General features: G+C 40.7%; 1 protein-coding gene across 2 annotated transcripts in view; it reads right to left on the bottom strand.

Moving 5' to 3' along the window:
• Positions 1 to 23226, bottom strand: part of CNTNAP5 (contactin associated protein family member 5) — an 864792-nt gene that overhangs the window by 666148 nt on the left and 175418 nt on the right. For both annotated transcript variants that reach the window (XM_028133206.2, XM_054723360.1), the window contains exon 2: positions 6228 to 6332. In XM_028133206.2, the coding sequence (XP_027989007.2) occupies positions 6228 to 6332 (105 nt within the window). The remainder of the gene's footprint in view (positions 1 to 6227; positions 6333 to 23226) is intronic.

Raw genomic sequence — 23226 nt, 5'->3', positions numbered from 1 at the left:
TAATATTAATATTATTACTAAGTTAGCTATTAATTAATTGTATAGTAATTTGCATTATACATGTAAATGATTTTTAAAATTTTATTTTTTCAAATACAGTTTACATCAATGTTATTCTGTATACATTTCAGGTGTACAGCATAGTGGTCAGACAATCATATACTTTAGAGCATTCCCCCTAATATTTCAGGTACCCACCTGGCACCAGGCATTGATATTATGATTTCATAGGCTATATTCCTTATGTTTTACCTTAGACCCCTGTGACCATTTTGTAACCACTAATTTCTGCTTCCTAATCCCTTCACCTAGCACCCAGCCTCCCTCCCCTCTGGCCAACATCAGTCTGTTTTTAGCATCTATGAGACTGCCTCTATTATGTTTGCTTGTTTGTCTTTAGATTCCACATATAAGTGAAATCATACGGTATTTGTTATTTTTTCCTGACTTATTTCACTTAGCATAATACCCTCTAGCTCCATCCACCCTGTTGCAAATGGTAAAATTTCATTCCTATTTATGGCTAAGTAATACATCCCTGTATACATGTACCACCACTTTTTTTAACCACTTGTCTATTGATGGCACTTGGATTTCTTCTAGATTTTAGCTATTGTAAATAACACTGCAATAAACATAAGGTGCATATGTCCTTTCAAATTAGTGTTTTGGGTCTCTTCATATATATACCTAGAAGTGAAATCACTGGGTCACAGTCAGTTTCATTTTTTATTTTTTGAGGAAATTCCATAAGATCTCATTGTGGTTTTAATTTGCATTTCTCAGATGATTAGTGATGTTTAGCAGCTTTTCATACATTTATTGGCCAGCTGCATGTACTCTTTGGATGAGTTCCTTTCAGTTCCACTGTCCTCTGCCCATGTTTTAATTGGATGTGTGTGTGTGTGTTTTGAGTTGCATGAGTTCTTTATAAGTTTTGGATATCGACTCCTTATTGAATGTATTATTGGTGGATATTTTCTTCCATTCAGTAGGTTGTCTCCTAGTTTTGTTGATGGTTTCCTTTGTTGTGCAAAAACTTTTTAGGTTGATATTTATCCTATTTTTTTTTTATTTGTTTCCCTTGTCAGAGGAAATATATTAGAAAAAATATTACTTTGAGAGAAATGTGAGAGATTGTACTGCCTATATTTTCTTTTAAGAGTTTTATGATTTTTGAGTCTTAAATTTAAATCTATAATCCATTTTGAGTTTATTATTATATTCTTGTTGTAAGAAGGTGGCCTAGTTTTATTTTTTGCATGTATCTGTCCAATTTCCTCCACACCATTTATTAAATATATTATCTTTACCCCATTGTATGTTCTTGCCTCCTTTGTCATATACAGGGTTGGGCAAAGGTAGATTTACAGTTGTAATACAAATAAATAATACAATGATTGATAAATAAGAATACAAGAATAAACTGTGTTTTGTGCAGTCACAACTATAAATCTACTGTTGCCGACCCCTGTATTAATTGACCATATAGGCATGTGTTTATTTCTGGGCTCTCTATTCTGTTGCACTGATTTCTGTGTCTGTTTTTATGCCAGTACCACGCTGTTTTGATTACTATGGCCTTATGATATAGTTTGTTATTAGGTAGCAGGATACCTCCACCTTTGTTCTTTTTTCTCAAGAGTGCTGTGGCTCTTCTGGGTCTTTTGTGGTTCCGCATAAAGGTTTGAATTGCTTGTTCTAGTTCTGTATAAAAGCCATTGGTACTTTATGAACAGGGTTTGTGCCTGTTTTTACTAACTATGGGTCAGGGTTCTAGCACAGTGTCTGACACATAGCAAGTGCTCCATAAATATTAATAGAAGGATCTGTTATTTACAAATTCATTTGATCTAGTGGTTTGCAACCCTTGTATTTTGAAATCACCTGAAAAGCTTATACTCATTTACTTTACCTATATCTGTGTTTGGGTTCCATTCCAGACAATTATTGCAGAACTAGAGGCCTGATGCACAAAATTCGTACAAGAGTAGGTCTTCCTTCCCCCGGCTGCTGGCACTGGCTTCCCTCTGGCACCCAGGACCAGGGTTTCCCGCCCAGCCTTTGCTTCATCTGGAAGATTGTCAGGAAGGAAGTCCAGTATAATTAGCATAATATGCTTTTACTAGAGGCCTGTTGCACGAAGATTCGTGCAATAGGCCTTCCTTCCCTTGGCTGCTGGCACCGGTTTTCCTCCAGCACCCAGGACCCAAGCCTTCACTCCAGACACAGCAGAGAAGCCAACCCTTGAGGCTTGGCTTCTCTGCTCCTGCTGCAGTGGAGAAGCCAATACTCTTCAATCTTCAGTCTTCACTCAGGCCGGAGACTTCAGTCTTCACTCAGCACCTGCATATGCAAATTAACCCACCATCTTTGTTGGGTTAATTTGCATACTCACTCCTGATTGGCTGGTGGGTGTCATGGAGGTATGATCAATTTTCATATTTCTCTTTTATTAGTGTAGATTATTATAGATAGCTGGAAGATGGAATCAGGCACTGCTACTAGTAAAGCTTTCCAAGTGACTCAAATGCACGATGCTTGGATGAGAACTAGTTATCTAATATCTCCTTGAGTCTATGCTTAATTCCTGCTGAGGGTCATGTGTGGGCATGCTGAATGGAAGGAAGGCTGTCACCCTGAGGGCTATGCTAGATGTGAGTTTTAGGCCAATTCATTCCAGCTCCATGACTATGTCTCTTGCATGGTCTTCCCAATTTAAAGTCTAGTTGGGAGAAGGAAGAGTGGTCTCTGCATCACTGTGCTGACCTAGGCTCAGGCACCCCAATTCTCCTGTGATTAGGACCATTGTAATAAGTTGAATCAGAGACATTTGTGCTGTCAATATCTCTTTATTATGAAAGGAGTGGCCTATGGCCAGACTAACAGCTTCCCCAGAACCTGCAGAGGAACTACAAGGTGGTAATAACTTCCTAACCCTTCACATTTGCCAGACAAAGTCTGGCTCTGGATGCCCTGTTAGAGACCACATTAAAATCTGCCACCTGGGCCCTGGCCGGGTAGCTGAATTGGTTAGAGTGTCATCCAGTATGCCAAGGTTGTAGGTTTGATCCCCAGTCCGGGAAGGGTACAGACAAGAATCAAAAGAATCGACCAATGAATGCATAAATAAGTTGAACAAAAATTGATGTCTCCAGTCTCTCTCTCTCTTTCTCTCTCTCTCTCTCTCTCTCTCTCTCTCTCTCTCTCTCTCTTTCAAGTCAACCAGTCAATAAAATATTTTTTTTTTAAAACTCTGCTGATTGGAAGTTTTTCCCGAAATGACAAGTGGAAAACTCTGACTCCAGAGCAACTCTACTCTGCAATGAGAAAGGTCTTCTTACACATGCAAGTCTGGTCTCATTCTATACATAATGCAAGGCAGGCGATACAGAACTTGGAAGTAAATGCCATAGCCAGCATTTGACCTCTGCCTGGTAGTTTCAATGATCCTTTACTTTTTTTAACCTATGTGGTTGAAAGGGGCAACGCCTTTTAATTAGATGACTAAGATTTGAATCCAAGCATTTCCCTTTCTTATCTCTGATTTTAGGCAAGTTTATGAAAATTGTCTAAGCCTCAAGAACCCTACTTGAACATAAAAGGTAAGCTTACCTTATTTTATCTTTGTAAAAACTACATACCTTAATAAAGGTGAACACTTTCTAAAGGTTTTAGAACAGAGTATTCAGCAAAGAGAGTGTTAGTAAAAATTATTATTAATACTTTCCCACTATATACATAATTGGCCATTCTTTATTTTTTCTTTAAAATAATATTCTTAAACTCCTTTCTTAACAAAGACACAGAACTTGCTAACTTCTGAATTATTGATCCTATTAAATATAGAACCTAAGAAACGTGGTACAAAACAAACAACAAATATAAAAACAAAAAAAGCAAATTAATAAGATTAAAAATTGTAAGTTAAAATGTTAACAAGTTAAATCATTCTACACTTTACAAAAGAAACATCAGTAATGCAATAACCAATTAGAATTGATTCCAGATTGCAAAGCTCAACATTGGAAAAATTACTAATGTGATTGGTCTCACATATCAATGGGAAAATATAGCTAAGAATTATTAGTATGAACTCTAATTCATGCACCTATTGAAATTACATACAAAATTATGTTTCTCAATTTGAAAAAGTTTATACCATTTCTTAGATATACAAATATCAGATATTTAGTATTTAAAATTTTTTAAATCAACTATAAAACTATATGTTTATGTAAAAATAAAAGCCAACATCAAGATCTGATTTAAAATATGCATATTTAGATATATAATAACCTATTTTTAAAATAAATTTAACATAAAAGGCTTGTTAGGGGGGGTCTGTTCTTATTTTTATCACACATTGTAATGATACTCACCCAACATTTTATTGTGTGTATCTCTAGCTGGTAGGGTTATATATTTTCTTTTGTATTTTCTTACTTCTATTCAATAGCATTTAATATTTGTAAGCATTAACAACACTTATTTAATTGTAAAAATTAACCCTTTGCACTTGCTTGCTTTTTTCGATTCCTTTATTCTACTGCTAACCATGTCGAGTTACACTCGACATCCGAGTGCAAAGGGTTAAACTTATCATAGGAAAATTTTAGTAGGTTTCATTCATACTTATTATAAAAATGCTATAATCCTATCTAATAAAAGAGTAATATGCAAATTAACCATCACTCCGCTACGCCCACAAGCCACGCCCATCAGCCAATCATGAGCAAATATGCAAATAAACCCAACCAAGATGGCTATGGCAACAGAGAGAAGGAGGGAGGTTTGGGTTTCCCCAGCAATGGAGGAAGCCAAGCTTTCCGCCTGTCCTTACCGACCTAGGCCTCCACTCTAGGCTACAAAGTTTCAATGATAGAAGATATGTAAACCCAAACAGAAATGGCGGCAGCCAAGGACTGGAAAGAGCAGGAGTCTAGGGTTGCCCCCGGCAATGGAGGAAGCCCAGCTTTCCGCACACCCTAGCGGGCTCAGGCCTCTGCTTAAGGCTACAAAGTTTCAATTATAGAAGATAAATAAATCCCAACAGAAATGGCTGCCACCACGGAGCAAGCAGGAGGCTTGGCTCCACTCCAGGCTACTAAGTTTCAATTTGTAGAAGATAAATAAACTGCAGATACCAGGGCTTCCGCTTAAGTCACCGGGGGGCATGGCCGGCCTGCAAACCGCCACAGGCCCCTCGCCCAGGCCGCCCTATGCCCCAAGGGAACCCCCACCCTGATCTGGGACATCCTTCAGGGAAAACCAGCTGGCCCCCACCCATGCACCAAGCCTCTATCCTATCTAATAAAAGAGTAATATGCAGATTGACCATCACTCCAACACACAAGATGGCTGCCCCCACGAGGTCAAAGATCCTGCTCCCATGTGGACACAAGATGGCCACCACAAGATGGCCAGCAGAAGAGGACAGTTGGGATGGACCAGGCCTGCAAGAGAGGGCAGTTGTGGGCAATCAAGCCTGCAGGGGAAGGCAGTTAGGGGTGACCAAACCAGCAGAGAAGGGAAGTTGGGAGTGATGGGGCCTGCAGGGAAGGGCAGTTGGGAGGGACCCAGGCCTGCAGGGGAGAGCAGTTGGGGACCAGGCCTGCAGGGAAGGGCAGTTAGGGGTGACCAGGCCTGCAGGGAAGGACAGTTAGGGGCAAACAGGCTGGCAGGGGAGCAGTTAGGCATTAATCAGGCTGGCAGGGAAGTGGTTAGGGGCAATCAGGAAGGCAGGCATGTGAGCAGTTGGGAGCCAGCAGTCCTGGATTGTGAGAGGGATCCCAGATTGGAGAGGGTGCAGGCTGGGCTGAGGTACACGCCCTCCCCTGTGCACGAATTTCGTGCACCAGGCCTCTAGTAATAATAATAATAATAATAATAATAATAATAATAATATATTTTTGTAGCTGTTTGTGTGACATATATGAAACACTAAAAAATAAAGCAATTTTTTTTTTGTTTCTTTGGTGGTGTTTTTTTTTTAATATTTTCTCAAAAGCCTTTCATGACAGTTAAGGAGGAATAATGTGGGTTGGGGGAACAGGAATCAGCATAATTTGAATATCCATTTTGTGCCTGGAGACATATTTCATCCCACTGAAACCCCTCTTTTCACCCTCCCTCTGAGCACTGCTCTCATACATGCTCTCTGTGCATGGAGGTGCACTTTCTTCCATTACCCATGGCTGTGTTGTAGAATCAGTTGCCCTACTCACCAACTCTTCGGTTGAGCTGAGCCGGGCTGTGAGTCCCAGTGAGGTCTGAGGAACTGGAAAAGGCCATTGGAGAAAGCAGGGACGCTAGTGGGTCATCACAGTTGTCTGAAATGACAGGAGAGAAAGAGGGCACATTCTATGAGGAAGAGATAGCCCATAATGAAAGGAAGCATGGCATTTCCCACCCTGATTGCTTAACACCTGCTCTGAACAAGGCCAGCACTACTTATTTCCATGTGCTATTTCATCTCCTCTTCACAACAACCTCGAAAAACATTTATGTGTTTACTCCACAGTTGGAGAAACTAAAGTTCAGAGATGTTAAAGATATTTTGTCCAAGGTCACAACACTAGAAAATAGCGTGGCCAGAATTCTCACCCATACTTGTCTAATTGTAAAACCCAATTATCTATCCATTCCTGAGTCAACTGTTTCAGCAAAGCCTCGAGTTACAGCTATTGAGCTTATTCTTTAAGAAGGAAGAGTTTTAAAGGGAAAAGCGTTGTTGAACTACACTCTCATATTCAGGTCACAGGGACCTTTGTAATGGTGGCATCTAGAGGGACAGAATAATTGAGATTTCTCACTCCCCATTGTGTGAAATCTTTGGAAAATGAGTTCCTAGTTTTAATTGCACAAAGTAATAGAGAACAGTCCTGATCTTGCACAAACTTTAATGTGATATTCACTTCAGTAGTCACCTGTCCAGCCTTCCCTAAATATGGTAAGTATGCTTTCTAAAGTGTCTTTGATGCAGCCACAAGGTGGAACAGTGGGGCAGAGGTGTATTCTCAACAATGACAACATAGATACGTTCTCCCAGATTGTCTCTCACGCCCTGACTACCCAGTCTCCTGTAGAGTATGCTGCTCTTCACATAGCATGTTGGACATCTAAAAGGTGTGTAGTATCTTATTCATCTGTGTGTGTCTTCCAACAGGTGGCATGCTCTTTGCGAACCTTAACAAAGTATCAGGAACATTGTGCACTTTTCATAACGTCTTATGTAAGGAATGGAATGGTGAGGGCAGGAAGAAAGGAAGGAAAGAAGGCATATCATTACAAACACTCTTTTCCTTTTTTTCCATTTTGTTTACAATTGCTCTTGTAGGACATTGCAAAATGACTTCATGAAATCTAGAGATACTTTAGTCAAAACAAATTAAAAGTGTGTTATTCAGTTTAAAGGTAAATTTCATGGCATTAATGGCTTTCATAAAAAGTCAATTTGACCTTTTTTAAATAAAATATATATAGGATTATGAGGGTGATTATTTATCCAGAAAATTCAGAGGGAGCAGCATTTCATCAAATTGCAGGAACATTAATGAAAAACACAAGGATTAATTTTTCTGTTTGTGAAATGTGTTTAAAAATCAACTGGCAAAGCATATTTTGATTTTTCCCCAACACAAATGTTTGAGAAATATTTTGAGTTATTTGACCAAACCAGACAAGAGCCATATCCTCACCAAAGAGGAGGAACAAAAACCACAGCCAGGGCCCTCAGCAGACAGGGTCATCAGGAAGAGAAAGCTGAGCTCCGGCCACTTCTCTCTTGGCAAAGATGCAGGTGAGGGGAGGTGCAGACACACCTCCAAGACACTTGTTTGGAAATGCCAATCGTTCACACCATACGTTGGGAAACAATTTTAACATACTGCAAGCCTTGTACTTGTGTATGCCTGCTTTATCTTCAGAGAACAGCAGGTGAATGCAGGAAATGGACACAGATTGGACGGAGCCCACAGCACAGTTCCATGCACACGTGCACGGGCACATGCAGCAGACACCACGGAGGATCCCAGTTAGCGCACAGCGGGCGCTGAGCCTCACCTGTCCACATGCAGTCACAGTCATCTTCCTCTTTCAAATAACACTGCTCCCACACCTCCCAATAATTCATGGCCCTGCACAACACTCTCACAAGCGAACTGAAGATCTTTTGCAGGTAAAAGACAGTATTTATTATAGCATTTCTGTTTCTTAACCATATCTTTTGTGTACCATTTTCATTAGGTTCGTGTGGTCTTTCTATGTGTCACTGATGGCATTTTCAGTATAATGTCCCTTACCCTGCTTTCCCCTGAACTACAAGTGACCTAATCATTTCAATGTAATTCAGCCCAACAAGTATGTACACGATCTTACTTCATGCTTGAACTTGGTTAGGAATTGGGAATAGATTTGAGTACAAGTGAATGTCATAGCTCAAGAAGTTCAGAGACTATTAAGAAATATAACGGCTCTAACCAGTTTGGCTCAGTGGATAGAGCGCCGGCCTGCGGACTCAAGGGTCCCAGGTTCGATTCCGGTCAAGGGCATGTACCATGGTTGCGGGCACATCCCCAGTAGGGGGTGTGCAGGAGGCAGCTGATCGATGTTTCTCTCTCATCGATGTTTCTCACTGTCTATCCTTCTCCCTTCCTCTCTGTAAAAAATCAATAAAATATATTTAAAAAAAGAAATATAACGATGTAAAGAAGTAAACTAACTGATGGAGAAGTTTAGGAGAGTTTCACCAAAATCACATCCCGGCCAGTGAAATGGGCACTCCCCATCCAGACGCCCAGATCCATTCTCTCCTCCAGCCCTGCGTGGTCCCTCCTGCACAGGGCACTGCCACGGGCAGAGAAGCTCCCGAAGCTGCTGGCCCTGCGACACCTCATTGCCCACAGCCTGTCCTTATTCTGAATGAGCTTTCCTGCATCTAAGTGTGTGGTACCACTATTTCTACTTTGGAAGTTAGTAAAGCCCTGGAAACAATCTGCTCTCAGTACTCCTGTCTTCTGGACCCTGTGCATTGGAGTAACGGCTGTTAGAGACCATGACCAATATTTTGCTCTCCTATTTCTAGACAATAAGAGTGGAAAAATTTCAAATCGGAAGAGAGAAAGACCTTCCTGTTCCCAGCCAATAGGTAGTCTCCTCTGTCATCTCCTTGTCACATAAGCAAACTTGACATCACATAATTGTGAATAGACCAGTCCTTAAATTAAATTAAATTAAATTAAATTAAATTAAATTAAATTATCCAGTCACTGGGAGTGAATAAAATATCCATATAACCATTCTAAATCCAAATGTGTACATTATTTTTTTATATGTTTTTTTTTTTTTTTATTGATTTTAGAGAGGAAGAGAGAGGTAGAAACATCAATGATGAGAGGGAATCATTGATTGGCTGCACCTTGCATGTTGGACCGAGCCCGCAACCCAGGCATGTGCCCTTGACCAGAATCGAACCCGGGACCCTTCCGTCCACAGGCCAACGCTCTATCCACTGAGCCACACGGGCTAGGGCGAAATGTGTACATTATTTTTAGACACCTGTCTTATTCTTAAAGCAGAAGAAAAATGACCTAACATAAATGAGAACAGCAATTAGCTTTTTGTTTGTTTTGCTATTTTTAACTCATGATTTGGGACAGTGTCGGGTAGTGAGAAGTCTCAGGCGGGCTGCGCCTAGGAGACTACCTTTCTAGGTTGGGCTCTCCTGTTGCCTCCGTGGCTCCAGGTAATGCACTCAATGCCCTACGTGTTATCACCATTGTTGTCTCGCAGGGGGTCATCTCTCTGTATGCAGCCATAGAATCATTTTAAGATGGAGTGAAAATAGATGGGGAAACCCCTTTAAGAAAAAAGTACAGAATGGAATGGAAGTGGTATATAAGTCACCTATAATATCTGCTCCAATTGAAAGCAACCATTTCAACAAATTTATTTCTGGGGTATTGTTTCTATGTCACAAGTCCTGCCCAAGAATTGGTGTAACCAATAGCCCTTTGGCACTGAATGTTTACAATCCACCAGATGAGAAGGAGAACATGAAATGGGGGAAAACATAGGGGTGAAGACACACACAGGGAGTGAGGACAACATTGCCTAGGGCATTCCTCCCTGCTCTGTGATTGGCAGCCTAGCATGGGGCCCTCCTCCCCGCTCTGTGATTGACAGCCTAGCATGGGGCCCTCCTCCCACTCTGTGATTGGCAATCTTGAGGAGCCTGGGCCAACATCACACCAAACACAGGGCTGGGAAGGAGAGAATCAAAGCCCCATCTGCTCCACCTGCAGGCTTTAAATGGTTCCATGTTGTCATTAAATGTTAGGCTAAACTCACATCTCAGCCTCTGACAGTGAATTTGCACAATGCTAAATTCATCAGTCAGTTCCTCTAAAAGTATGTGTGGATGTGCATCTGTATTTATATGAGGGAAGAGGAAAGGGTGAAGAAATTTGGTTAGGGAAAGAGATGGTTGAAGTTTAGGAGAAAAATACTGAAACTCAGGGTTCCAAATGAATACATAACTTGGGACAGACCATAATTATTTTCCCAAAGACCATTTTTTCCAAAAATGTTTCATACTTCATGAATACAGAATGCAGTGGCATAGAAGAATTTTTTCCAAATATGCTCTTAAAAAGTCCATTCATGGACCTTTTTTTCCCAAAAGATATTGCAAAAATCAGATGACATTACAAAGCTATTTAAAGAATGCTAACCCAATTCATATGTAATATATTATTCTCCAGTTTTTCAACAAATAACTTTACTCCCATCTTTACTTTTGTCCTTGATAACAAAGGCCGCCTCCTGCCCCACCCCACCCCCAGGCAGATAAAGATCCACACCTTTGGGTCTGATGGAAGCATCTCATCTGTTTCCATTCAGCTGCTGTTGGACGAGCCCAGTCCTATTTGGAAAGGACTTAGCCTTATGATCATAGACTAAGGAGAATATCAATAAGTCGTGCTAGGCTTAGCATGGTACTCACAGGGTAATGTATCCAAATGTGAAATTACAGTGTCCTATACCTGAAACTAATATAATATTGTACACCAGCTATTCATTAATGAATAATAATTTTTAAAATACCAGAAGGAACCTTTGAAATTGTGGAGTTTAAGCCCTTCACTTTACAAATGAGAATCCCAAGTTTTAGGGAGATGGCAGGCCTGCCCAGGATTATTCAGTTGATTAGTGGACTAGACTGGACCAAAATCCAGGTTTCCTCACTGCAGGTGGTGACCACGAGGTCAGGGTTACCCACCAACTGTGCATAAGCCTGGCAACCATTAGTCATGCTGTTCTTCACAAGATTTGTTTTAATGGCTTGACTACATTTTTCTGCAAAAGGAAAGATACAGTTTTATTTTGGGCATAACAGAAGAACGATCTATAGTTTTCAAAAGTATTTGAAATCCTTCTTTATTTATTTATTTTTTTTTGCTTTCTTTATCTCCTCTTTTAACTCTCTCTGACCCACCAAAAACCCAACTGACTGAACTAATAAAAACTAAAATAAAGGAAGGAAGAAAGAAAAGTAAGAACAGAAAAAGAAACGTAACATTGTTTTCTTATTAATATTTATTTGGATAATCAAATCAAGCATGCATTTGATATTTTCAATCTGAATAAGTGGGAATAACTTGTTCTACTATATCTGTACAGTTAAATACTAAATGTCTTCTTTCACATTAATTAAACAATTAAATGCACAAAAAATGAATTCTGAGTAAATGTGATATTTGCACAACTTCTTAAAATTTATCATTGGCTCTTTAAGGTGATTACACTTTAAGTAACATGTTTATTGCTAACATATACTTTTATTCATTATTATTAAAATACTAATAAAGCTACATTTGGCCCTGAAGTTAAGTCGCAAGCATTGTCTTCATTACCACAGTAGATTATATGTATATGGGGATTTGGAGCCTAAAATACTAACTTGTATTTATAGGAGAGATAAAATTACTCTTAGCATTTGCACGTAATGGCCTACTTTTTAAGAAAGACATAAAGCATGTATTTTTTGTAGTGCCTACAATGGTGCTTAGAAGTGACTGCTCATGCTTTTATTTTCACTTATTTATTTATTCTCTTGTTACTTATAATTTCACTTAGCAAACTACAAAAACAAACTCTTTAATGTGACTCTTGAATCTGACCCTCTCTGTATTTTGCACCATGAAATCCTACAAGATAAATTATATTCTAATGAGCAGACTAAGAAATATGGCTCTCTCAATGAGTCATGAAAAGGAGGTTAAATCTCTATCCCGAAATCATCTCCAACTTAAGGCAGTACCAGGCTTTTGATCACATGGTTGTGCTCTTTGTGGTGGGAAGATGGAATTAAACTCAAAGATGCAGACACCGAGTTCAAGAAGCCTAGCATTTACTTTGGGTTGAAGATAACTCATATGTCTTTAAAAAACACCTTATGTTTATGAACAATTGTGTGTAAAAAAACCTGTGGCTTGGGATCCTTCTCTCTTCATCTGTATTTCAGATTCATCATGGCAGGGGTTATTGCTCATGTGTTCAACCAACAAACTTTAACTGAGCACTTTCTGGGTGCCAGGATCTCTGTCAGGCTTTAAAATAATGAAAGCAATTTTGGCTAATTCTTTAAACCTGATCGAAATGGACACACCATCCCTCAGAGCCCAGCGCCTGTGACAAGAGGGTCCTCCCTGGGGATTAACAACAGGCTCTGAGATTTTTTCCAGGCTTTTAAACCAATCCTATGTAAAGTTTTAGGAAGGGTTTGGTGGCAGATGGGACCTGTGCTTCTAAGGGGCTTGCCAGAACAACATTATAATTGCACCGAGTAAGTGTAGTGCCAGCAGTGGCACAGCGCCCCCTCTCGTTCCCCAGCCGTCACTGCCACGGGAGAGACCATCATGGGTATTGTATGGAGGAGGAACCCACAAGTTCCGGTTTCCATTCCATAATCTAGACTGGGCTTTGAACAAAGTCCCTGTAGCTAGGTGTACATTGTCTGTCTGATAATCTGCTTCAAGTCCCTAAAATTATGGCAGTGATACATCAGAGACAGACCTGGCCAGACTCCCACTGAGCTATTATTGCGAGTTTAGTTCTTCTTTTCTTGGATTTTCAAGAACAACTGTACAGGGATTAGCCCAAACTCAAAGGTTCTCAAATACGCTTTCCTAAATTGCTTTTCTCTCAAATTATTCCTCCCCACCTCCATCCTGCCTCTGGTGATATATATATACAATTCTCAGGCTAGGAATATTGCATTCAAATTAACTGATTTGTTTTATTTATTTATTTTCTACTGAAATCTAATTTATCAATGACAATCTAATTTAATGAATGTTTCTTAAACATATCATATGTGAGGTATTAATTATTTGGGGAATATAAATCATCACGTTGATTAAGGATATTTTTGCCATTGTTGCTAGTACCTAAGACTATGTGTATGTTCAATAAATCTTTGTTTTGAGTTAAAGGATAAAAGACACAAGTCCTATCATTGTGTTGTTTAGAACCATCTCTCAGATTCAAAGTTGCTTTTTTTTTCACCTTCACTACTTTATCTTAAGTCAGGCTTTCCAAATGCCGTATTCTGCCTTCAGTTTACCACTGAGTTCTACTCTCATTAAATCATCCTTTTTAAAACCCTGATTTCAATGTTTCGTTCACCAAGACTTACTAGGGTTACCAGCTTTAAATTAGGCTTCCAGATGTGGCATCATGAAGACAAAGGGACAAAGAGGGGCTTCCTCGCATGTACCACATGCAAGCTGAGCACAAGGCCATTGGTAGGATAGCAGGCTGCCAGTCAGAAGGAGGTCCACCGAGCACAGGTCAGAAGTAAGGGGCCTGTTGTCAGGATCAACTGCAATCAGAGCTAGGAGCATGCCCTTCAGAAACACCACTCAGACAGAGTCTGAACACAAATATGCTAAAGTTACCAAACTTTTAGAATTATGAATGGTCCTTCATAGCTTACCTGGATTAGCTAGGAGACAAGACCTTTTTCATGGTAGAAAAGACAAAATTGAATACATTAAAATAATTTGAAATTTCTGGAATATGAGAAGCTGAGAGTGGTGACTAAGTTACTTCAGAGTGTTTTAGATGAAACTGGTAAGAAAAAAAAGCAAATGTTTGAAAAATAACATTTTACTATTTTAAAATTGTCCTAAATTTAACATTTTTTTATACACCCTTGTGCCCCCTTCTTTCCATCCTCAATCATCAGTACCATTAAAAAACACAGTGCTAAACAGTTTCAGAATTTATTTGGTTTTTAAGCAAAACTAATAAATGAAAGAATGGGATGCATAGAATGTTAAGATTTGGAAAATAGGAATAAGGTAAAAAGGTTTTGAAAGTTAAAAGTAGAGATGTTTTTTATACTTTAAAAAGCACATTGTTTACATAATTAAGAAAGGAATATTAAGATGAAGGAAAGAAGACAAGTGAAGAATTGTGAAGAGGTGCTTTGTCATCTCAGTGCTCATCCCATTGAGAACTTCTTGTGTCTTCCTCAGTGGTATCTATTCATTCTTTTAATACAATAGAGCTAAACTCATAGTAGTTAATCATGGCCCTGCATTGAGTGGTACTAAATTACACAGAAAACCCCAGTGACTCAGAAAATCATGCTCTAAAGTCAATTCATACACATTCATAAAACCCTGTTCCTCTTTCATGGGTCTAGACATAGAGTTCCTAAAGGAAACACTAAAATCTCTCTGTTTCATTAATCTGCTCACTGGAGTTTAGGGCGAGGAGGGACTAATTAAAAGATGGCTGTGATCTGTGACTGGCGGATAGCAAGATCTTTTATGAGTAGACTAGTGGCCCAGTGCACAAAATTTGTGCACAGAAGGGGCGGTCCCTCAGCCCAGCCTGCACCCTCTCCAATCTGGAACCCCTTGGGAGATGTCCTACTTCCAGTTTAGGCCTGATCCCACAGGTATCAGGCCTAAACCGGCAGTCAGACATCCCTCTCGAAATCTGGGACTGCTGACTCCTAACCGCGCACCTGCCTAGTGCCTAATTGCCCCTAACTGCCTCTGCCTGCCTGCCTGATTGCACCTAACTGCCCTCCCCTGCCGGCCTGATCATGCCCCCAACTTCTCTCCCCTGCCAGCCTGATCTTGCCCCCAACTGCCTCTGCCTGCCTGATCACCACTAACTGCCCTTCCCTGCAGGCCTAATCTCACCCCCAACTGCCCTCTCCTGCCAGCCAATTTGGTTCTGATTGATTGGTTTCTATGCCAGTCAGCGTCAAAAGTTCCAACTCCTAAGCAGCCATTGGCTCCTCCCAGTTCATCTAGATTTGGTTCTGATTGGTCAGTTTCTATGCTAGTCAATGTCAAAAGCTCTGCCTCTTGGGCAGCCATTGGCTCCTCACAGTTCACCCAGATTTGATTCTGATTGGTCTGGTTTCTATGCCAGTCAGAACCTCTGGGCCTATCTCTGGGCCTGATCAGAGAGGCAGGCCTGATCAGCAGCCCCTGCAGAGGCCTGGACAGAAAGAGAGAGGCAAGGGCTGATCAATAGCTTCCATGGAGGCTACGGATCAGACCCTGCCTCTCTCTCTGGGCCTGATCCACAGCCCCCTCGACAGTCAGTGCTGGGTCACCACGGCAACCCAGCACTGGACTGCAGGACTGACTTCCAGTGTTTGGTCAAGCCTTCAGTCAGTCATAACGAACCCTCAGTTTTTATATATTAGGATGAGATAAACATGTACAGATGGTTAGAACACATGCTGACCTTTATTAGTCTTTGTAGATGAAAAAATAATGCCATCCCAAAGACAGAGGCAGTAGCCCTTCAAAATTCTAATCAGACCCTAGCTGGTTTGGCTCAGTAGATAGAGGATAGGCCTGTGGACTGAAGGGTCCCAGGTGTGATTCCAGTCAAAGGCACATGCCTGGGTTGTGGGCTTGATCCCCAGTTGAGGTCATGCAGGAGGCAGCCAATCAATGATTCTCTCTCATCATTGATGTTTCTATCTCTCTCTCCCTTCCCTTCCTCTCTGAAATAAATATATATATATATATATATATATATATATATATATATATATATATATATATATATTTAAATTCTAATCTACCGTGCTTGTGCGTGTGTGTGTGTGTGTGTGTGTGTGTATCTGTGTGTGTCTGGACCAGAGAAAAACTGTAGAGTAGTATGTAGAAAAAGTCCACACTTGGGTTCAAGCCCAGTGTGAGTTCAGATGGTGACTCTGCAGCTAACTAATTATATGTCTTTTGAAAGTTACTTAATCTCAGTCTTTTCTATGTATAATCCTATATAATAAAAGGCTAATATGCAAATTGACTAAACAGGAGAAAGACCAGTCACTATGAAGCACACTGACTACCGGGGGTGGGGGTGGGGGGGGTGGGGGGGACAGACACTCAACGCAGGAGCTTCCCTGGTGGTCAGTGCACTCCCTGCAGGGAGTGGGCCTAAGCTGGCAGTTGGACATCCCCCAAGGGCTCCTGGACTGTGAGAGAGCACAGGCCAAGCTGAGCTCTCAACCTCCCGAGTGCACAAATTTCATGCACTGGCCCTCTAATAAGGATAATAACTAGTTATAGCCTTGTTATGAGAATAAAAAGACAATGCATTTATAATATTTAACCCAATGATAGGCACATAACTGGATACATGTTAATTTTCTATCATTCTTTCTTAGATTCAAGAAAGAATGATAGATTCTCATCACCTGCAGTTCCAGCTATTGCCTTTGAAAAGTGACATTTCTTATATTGTCTACTAAGTCTTTTGGACTTTTCCCATCCAAATGGTTTGAAACTGTTTCTTTACCAGCTTTTCAGGGTCCATAGGATAATTCTGTACAAAGAGCTATTCTGCTTATGTATTACATAAGCTCTAAAACCAAACACATTACAGTTTCTAAGTTCTATTTCATTTTTTCTTATATTCAATAAATAGTTCTTAAGCACAATGTTCCAGGCATCATGTGATCTGGTCCACAGACTGGTTAGTTTTAAGGGAAATAGGACCCACAGTTTTTATATACCATTGCAAGGCATGTGGCTGTTTGGATTTCTGTCTAGTCCTTACATTTAATTTACTTAAGGAATTTTGACATATTAAAATAGGGCCTGCCATGTTTGTGTTTTTAGATTATAACCTTAAAAAGTTGAGAAACCCTGCTTGGGGGAGAGATTTACACCAATTTGTATTTTAGAAAGCTTCCTCTAATTTCAGTGTGGAGAAAGGGGCCTTCATGTGTGTGTAAATGTCTCTGAGTAAGGATTAAGATGGGTAGTGAGGGTAAAAGTTAATGAAAGGCCTTCAAAATAGTAAAAAGGGAAAAAATAAAGCCCCGAACTAAAAATAGCAATTGGAACAGAGAGAAGGGAAGGAGATTTAGGTACATTGTATAAGAACCATCACTTCCAGGTGAATCGAAAGGGAGGTAAGAATGGAGGATATCTTCAAATTTCTGGTTTGAATTATCTCTATTATGTTATACTAGAGACCTGAGAAGCTTCAGATTATTTTTTTAAATTGAAAAATTAAAGTCAAGCAAAACAGAGATGATGATTTCCCCACATGGAAGTGATTACAAAATTGCAGTTACCTCCTTATCCTCCTTTGTGATAAATATAATGAGTGTTATCATGCGAGTAAAACTGTACATGGATACATATGAGATGGCAAGTTATACAATGTTGCAAAGTGATACATTCTTAATCGTCCAAAGAGAGATGCAATGCATACAGCACCAGCGCAAGTACTCTATCTAGGAATAGAGAACCGTCCCAGGGACCTGAGGTGGGCAGTTCCCCATGCCTTCAGGGGAAAATTCTAGTTCCTTGGTTTTATCTATTCTTCATGGTTAGACTTTTGGTTATTTTTATCTTCTGACTCCTTATTTTGCCTTCTGTGCTCAGACTTGCCAATTATGGGCAGCCTTCCGGGTGTGCTGCATCCCCCTCTGTGCCCGTCCACATCTGACTACCCTGGCAGTGCCCCTGCATCACTCCCTCCGCCGCCATCAAGTCCCATTCACTGCGGGGATGCAGGTGCTTCCAGAAGCCGCCTTCCTCTCCAGGAAGCGAGGACCGCCTTTGGGGTCCTGTCTGTTTATTCTCCATTCCACTAGGAGGGCCCAGCACCGGGAGGGGCCTTGCTTCCATGATGTTATCGCACTTCAGACCCCTGAGAGCTGGGACCACGTCGGACTTCTGATCTTCATGGCCTTTCACAAAGACCATCACAGGTCAGTTGCTGAATAATTATCTACTAGTAAGTAGAACTTTAGAAAAATGGAGGGCCATCTTAAACTGGATTTAAACATCTGGATAGGACCTGGGCAGCTTTCTGAATGGGAACTGCTTGGGCAGCCCAGTCACAGAAGGGAGTGAATCAAGACTGTAAGCACTTGAAGACAATTTGGATGAGATAATCCCTGTTGTTATAAATGTGTTTTTTCCAAATACCTTCTTTATTGATCCTTAGAAAAAGCATCGCAGGCAGGTAGGGCAGTCATGATGGCAAGCACATTCTGAGCGGACAAAGAACCCAGTTGTCAATGTCACACATATACGACCTGAGGAGGCAAACACCTCTGCTCTCCAGAGTACTTGTTCTAGTCTCAAACACCCCTCACTCTGCGGTTAACGAAACCCAGGCTCTGAGGGTGTTGGGGATAAACCTGGAAACGTGGAGGCAACCTGGCTGTGTAAGACCAAAGAGTATGTAACAGTGTGAGGTGGAGTGAAATGGTGGCAGCTGTGGGGCCACCACTCTGCTTGGACATTCAGTTGTTCTATTGGCTGACTTGGCAAATTCAGGCAAATCCATTCCCTTCTCTGTGCTGCAGTCCATCCTGGAAAATGGGGTTGATGATGCCTGCTCTCTACAGGGGACAGTGACAAATGAAGATTATTATGAACCACCAGCAGAGAGAATGGTGCTTGGCACACAGAAAGTGTTCAATGAATGGTAACTACAACGTTGGAATTATCCAACAGGCCTCTGTAAAGATTTTTGAGTAAGGAATGATGTTTAGAGAGTGCATAAATTTGAGTCCTAAAATTGTCAAGTGAAATGCATTCAGCTCCCTTAATTTTTAATGATGCCTTAATGATCAACCCCCTGAATTTTTCACTAGGCCTCTCTGGGTCTGGCTTTTCATGTTTTGGAAAGGGAACTAGGCAGGGGTGGCCCATAAACTGACCTGGGTGGTCTCCATGACCAGCTGATTCCCTTTAATTGATGATGGATGGCTCTGCCTTATGTGTTCAATTCTTTTCTAAAAAGACTGTCCTCACTGGAACGGAGGGAACCAGGGAGCATGCAGGACCGAATCCCACTCGTACCCTTTTGTTTTTGGCCTTCTTTGGTATGCTACTACTGATGCAAATTTATCCAAGGAAAGTCACTAGAAAGAAGACCTAAGCTGATTGCAGGTAGATAAATATTATCTATTATAATAAAAGGGTAATATGCTAATTAGACTGGACATCCTTCCAGACGCCATTCCGGATGTCCTTCCTGGCAAAGCTGGGGCCGGAGGGAAGCCAGCCTGGGTACCGGGGGCCACAGGGAAGCTGGTACCGGTAGCCGGGGGAAGGAAGGTCTACTCTTGCATGAGTTTTCATGCATCGGGCCTCTAGTTATTTATAAAGTAATATTTATCAATATTATTAATTATTCTGATTACCAGATCTCAGCTATGGAAATGCCACCTTTTATATAAGTTAAAAAATAAAATAAAAATCCTGGGTATAATTCACTGAATCAAACTGTGGTGTCCCATTTGTGAAAGCTCTGTTCAACAGAGAATTTTTGCTCCTCAGGAGAATGAGAAGGGCTGGGTCCCAGCACACAATCCACGCCCCCTGCTGTTTGTGTGGTCCAGAGAGCTTCCCCATCCTATAGCAAGTGTGGTCCTGCGGGACTCTATGAAATGACCTAGCAGCACTCGAATGTAATGATTTTTTGAGACATTTCAGGCCTCCAGATAATGATTTTTTGGGGACAGGCTAAAAATAAAAGCTTGTTCCAGGCAAAATGCTTCAGCATGTTCTACTTTCTCTTGTAAAATGCTCTTCTTGCTCATACTGAATTGTAATTGTGATTCTTAAGCAAATGTTGGCTGTAGCGATGAAGACATAAAATGCTATAAATGTTATATGGACATGTCCAGGTATTTGGTGCTGTAATTTAACAGCATCAATAAAGTTTGAGTTGTATTCAAAGTTTGAAAATCTGTCATGGTCAGATGAATTCAATTCCCATTATTCCCATACCCAACCCTTCAAATTATGCACCAGCAGATTAAACATAGCAGGGAAATACATTGTACTGTGTTCACTAAATATCTCCCATTTTGGAGGAAATCTTTAGCAATCAAATAACATGAGGAAAGACACACTGGAAAGCAATTATTACCCTGGGGAAATTTCATTTCATTGCTGAAGACAGAAGTGGTATATTTCAAAACTGTGAGCAAAGATTAATGGAGATGAAGGGAGTGGTAACTGCGCGTGAACCAAGACACTTAAATTTAATGTCATTGTAAAACATGAGAAGTCATCATTTCAAGTCTCAATAACCTCAAACTGAAATGCATTCACTACTATTTTTCATTCCTCCCTAACATTGTACTTTGCAAGTTGAATGGCCCTGACAAGGAGTTGGTTTGAAAGTGAAGAGTTCTTTTCCTGAACAAGGTTAAGTTTCGCTTTGATGACAGCACAGCTCAGAAATCTCCTGCCAAGCATGTCCTCCAGGCAAGGAGGCAGAGGATTTTCAGTTTCTCTGTCAGCTTTAGCTCCACCTCAAGTGGTTAGGAGTCAAGTCTTGGAAGAGAAGACAGAATGAAGAAATAAATCCTTTAATGCATAGCATTGGTTTGAGAGCTTCAAACAGGATTTTTCAAGTTCATTTTGATGAATTGGGTCACAGAACCTAGTTCTTTATATAATGTGTTAGGAATGCATTCATGGGTGTACTAGGAAAATGGGAATGCATGCTATTGGATACTAAATATTACATTTGCCATAGAGACTTGGACTGAATCTACATGAATACTGAGAAGTTGAAAATATGTAGTCATTTGCTCATGCTTGATATCTGTTACATTTGGACAAGATAATACCCCACCCCTGCTGTGTATGTGCCTTCAAAAGAGGTAGATCTGATGGGATTCCTCCACTGGCCCTCCAGCTGTAATGTTTCACCCCATTCCAGTATCCCCCTGCCTTCTACTGCCTAGGAGGGCCCAGGCACCTCCCTTTGACTTCCTGGGATACTCCCTGGAATAGTGCTTCTCAACAGTATTGAGAACATGAATAACAAGGGCATCTTGATAGAAGGAAAAATCTCATTCAAGAACCAGCTCCCAAATCTATCATTCCATGGTAAATGAGCATCATCAAATCTTTACAACACTAGGCCTCTCTCTAATAGCTTTCTCTCAATTTACTTCCTCAGGTAACTGTCCCCCACTGGCCCAACACAGACCTCTAGAGGCTTAAATAGCCCTAGTGGGGGCACAACTGGAGAATGACAAAGTTGTCCCAGCCACGGCGGAGGGAAAGGTGATGGTAGACAAGGACAAGGGGAGATTATCAGCGAGGGCTTCAGATGGACAAAGTTTCCCATCCCATCCACAAAGTGCATTGCCATGTAGGCATGCGCATTCCATCCCAGGGGCTGTAACTGCTATCATTACACAGTGTTTTTGAACTTAGACAAAGGCCCACTGAGACAGATGATTTACATAAATTACGCCACGACTCCTCCTAATACTGATTATGAGTTAGACATTAGTATCCTAGTTTCATAAGGAGCATAAGAAACTTGGCCAAGGTCACAGAGCTGAGTTTGGCACTAGATTTGCCCAATGCTTGTTAGCTTTACTACCTAATCACCACCCTGCAGAACTGACCTAGTTCACTTCAGTCCATTCTATTAATTTGCTCTCAATCTCTTGACCCATCTTGCAAACTTGGAAAGTTTAGGGGGAAAAAAGTGATTTCTATATACATTCTGCCTTTCAATATTATAATATGTATCAGGGTATATCCAAACCGAAGTTTAAATTACCAAACAAGGGCTAAACGTTCACCATTGAAATTCCAAAGGAAACTCTATCCAAGCCTCTTTTGGAAACTTTATTACCTGGAATTTGGAGTTGTTCTGAGTACACACATGTCCATATCTCCAGGATCTACAGAGCCGAAGTGACACAGAGGAGGGAAACGGAGGAGGAGCCCTAGCCAGTTTGGCTCAGTGGATAGAGCATTAGCCTGCAGACTGAAGGGTCCCAGGTTCGATTCCAGTCAAGGGCATGTACTTTGGTTGCAGGCACATCCCCAGTAGGGTGTGTGCAGGAGGCAGCTGATAGATGTTTCCCTCTCATTGATGTTCTTAACTCTCTATCCCTTTCCCTTCCTCTCTGTAAAAATCAATAAAATATATTTTAAAAAATAAAAATAAATAAACAGAGGAGGAACTCTAATGTAGGGTCAGGTCCACTTTACTGCCTCTGACTCTGGGGCTGCAAATTGTTGGTTTCACCTTCCTGCAATGTGGACTTTCATCTCCTGTGAGACTGGAGAGGTAAGTCTTCTTTGCCTCGCTGAATAGGGGTTGAGGAAGATTGGAGAGGGAACTACAGGCAGATTCTCACATGACGACATTGTTATTTTTCCTAAATTGAGGTGGAGGGCTTATAGGTTCATTTTTATTATTCACGTCTCCCACATAATTGATAAATGTCATTTTACATACTCTCAATTTAACAAAAATAATTTTAGAAGGACAAAATAAATATATAGTGTACAAATGAAAGTACATGGACTATTTGGGACTGATTTAGGAACATGAAACACTGCATACATGCTTTTTATCCAGACTACCTGCCATTTCGGAGCGGTGTGCATACTGCTTGTCCCACGGCAGGTGATGCTGGGAATAGAATCTTTAAGAAAAGCCAACATTGTCCAAAGGTGTGGGATGTGGGGAGGATTAAAGCAGACAGAGTCTGCAGATTATTATACGATTTTTGAGCCCGAGGTTTTTCGATGACCTTGTGTGAACTTTGACCACCATGATGTGTTTCTTTTGCATTCCACAAATTTTCTAATTAATTAATTGCTTACTTTATTAACATTACCTTTTATTTTAATTAATTTCTATAAGAATGTTTTGTGAGTATTTTATAGT

Source organism: Eptesicus fuscus, chromosome 11 (genome assembly GCF_027574615.1).
Source record: "Eptesicus fuscus isolate TK198812 chromosome 11, DD_ASM_mEF_20220401, whole genome shotgun sequence".
Classification (NCBI taxonomy): domain Eukaryota; kingdom Metazoa; phylum Chordata; class Mammalia; order Chiroptera; family Vespertilionidae; genus Eptesicus; species Eptesicus fuscus.
This window is presented reverse-complemented; position numbering and strand designations above follow the sequence as displayed.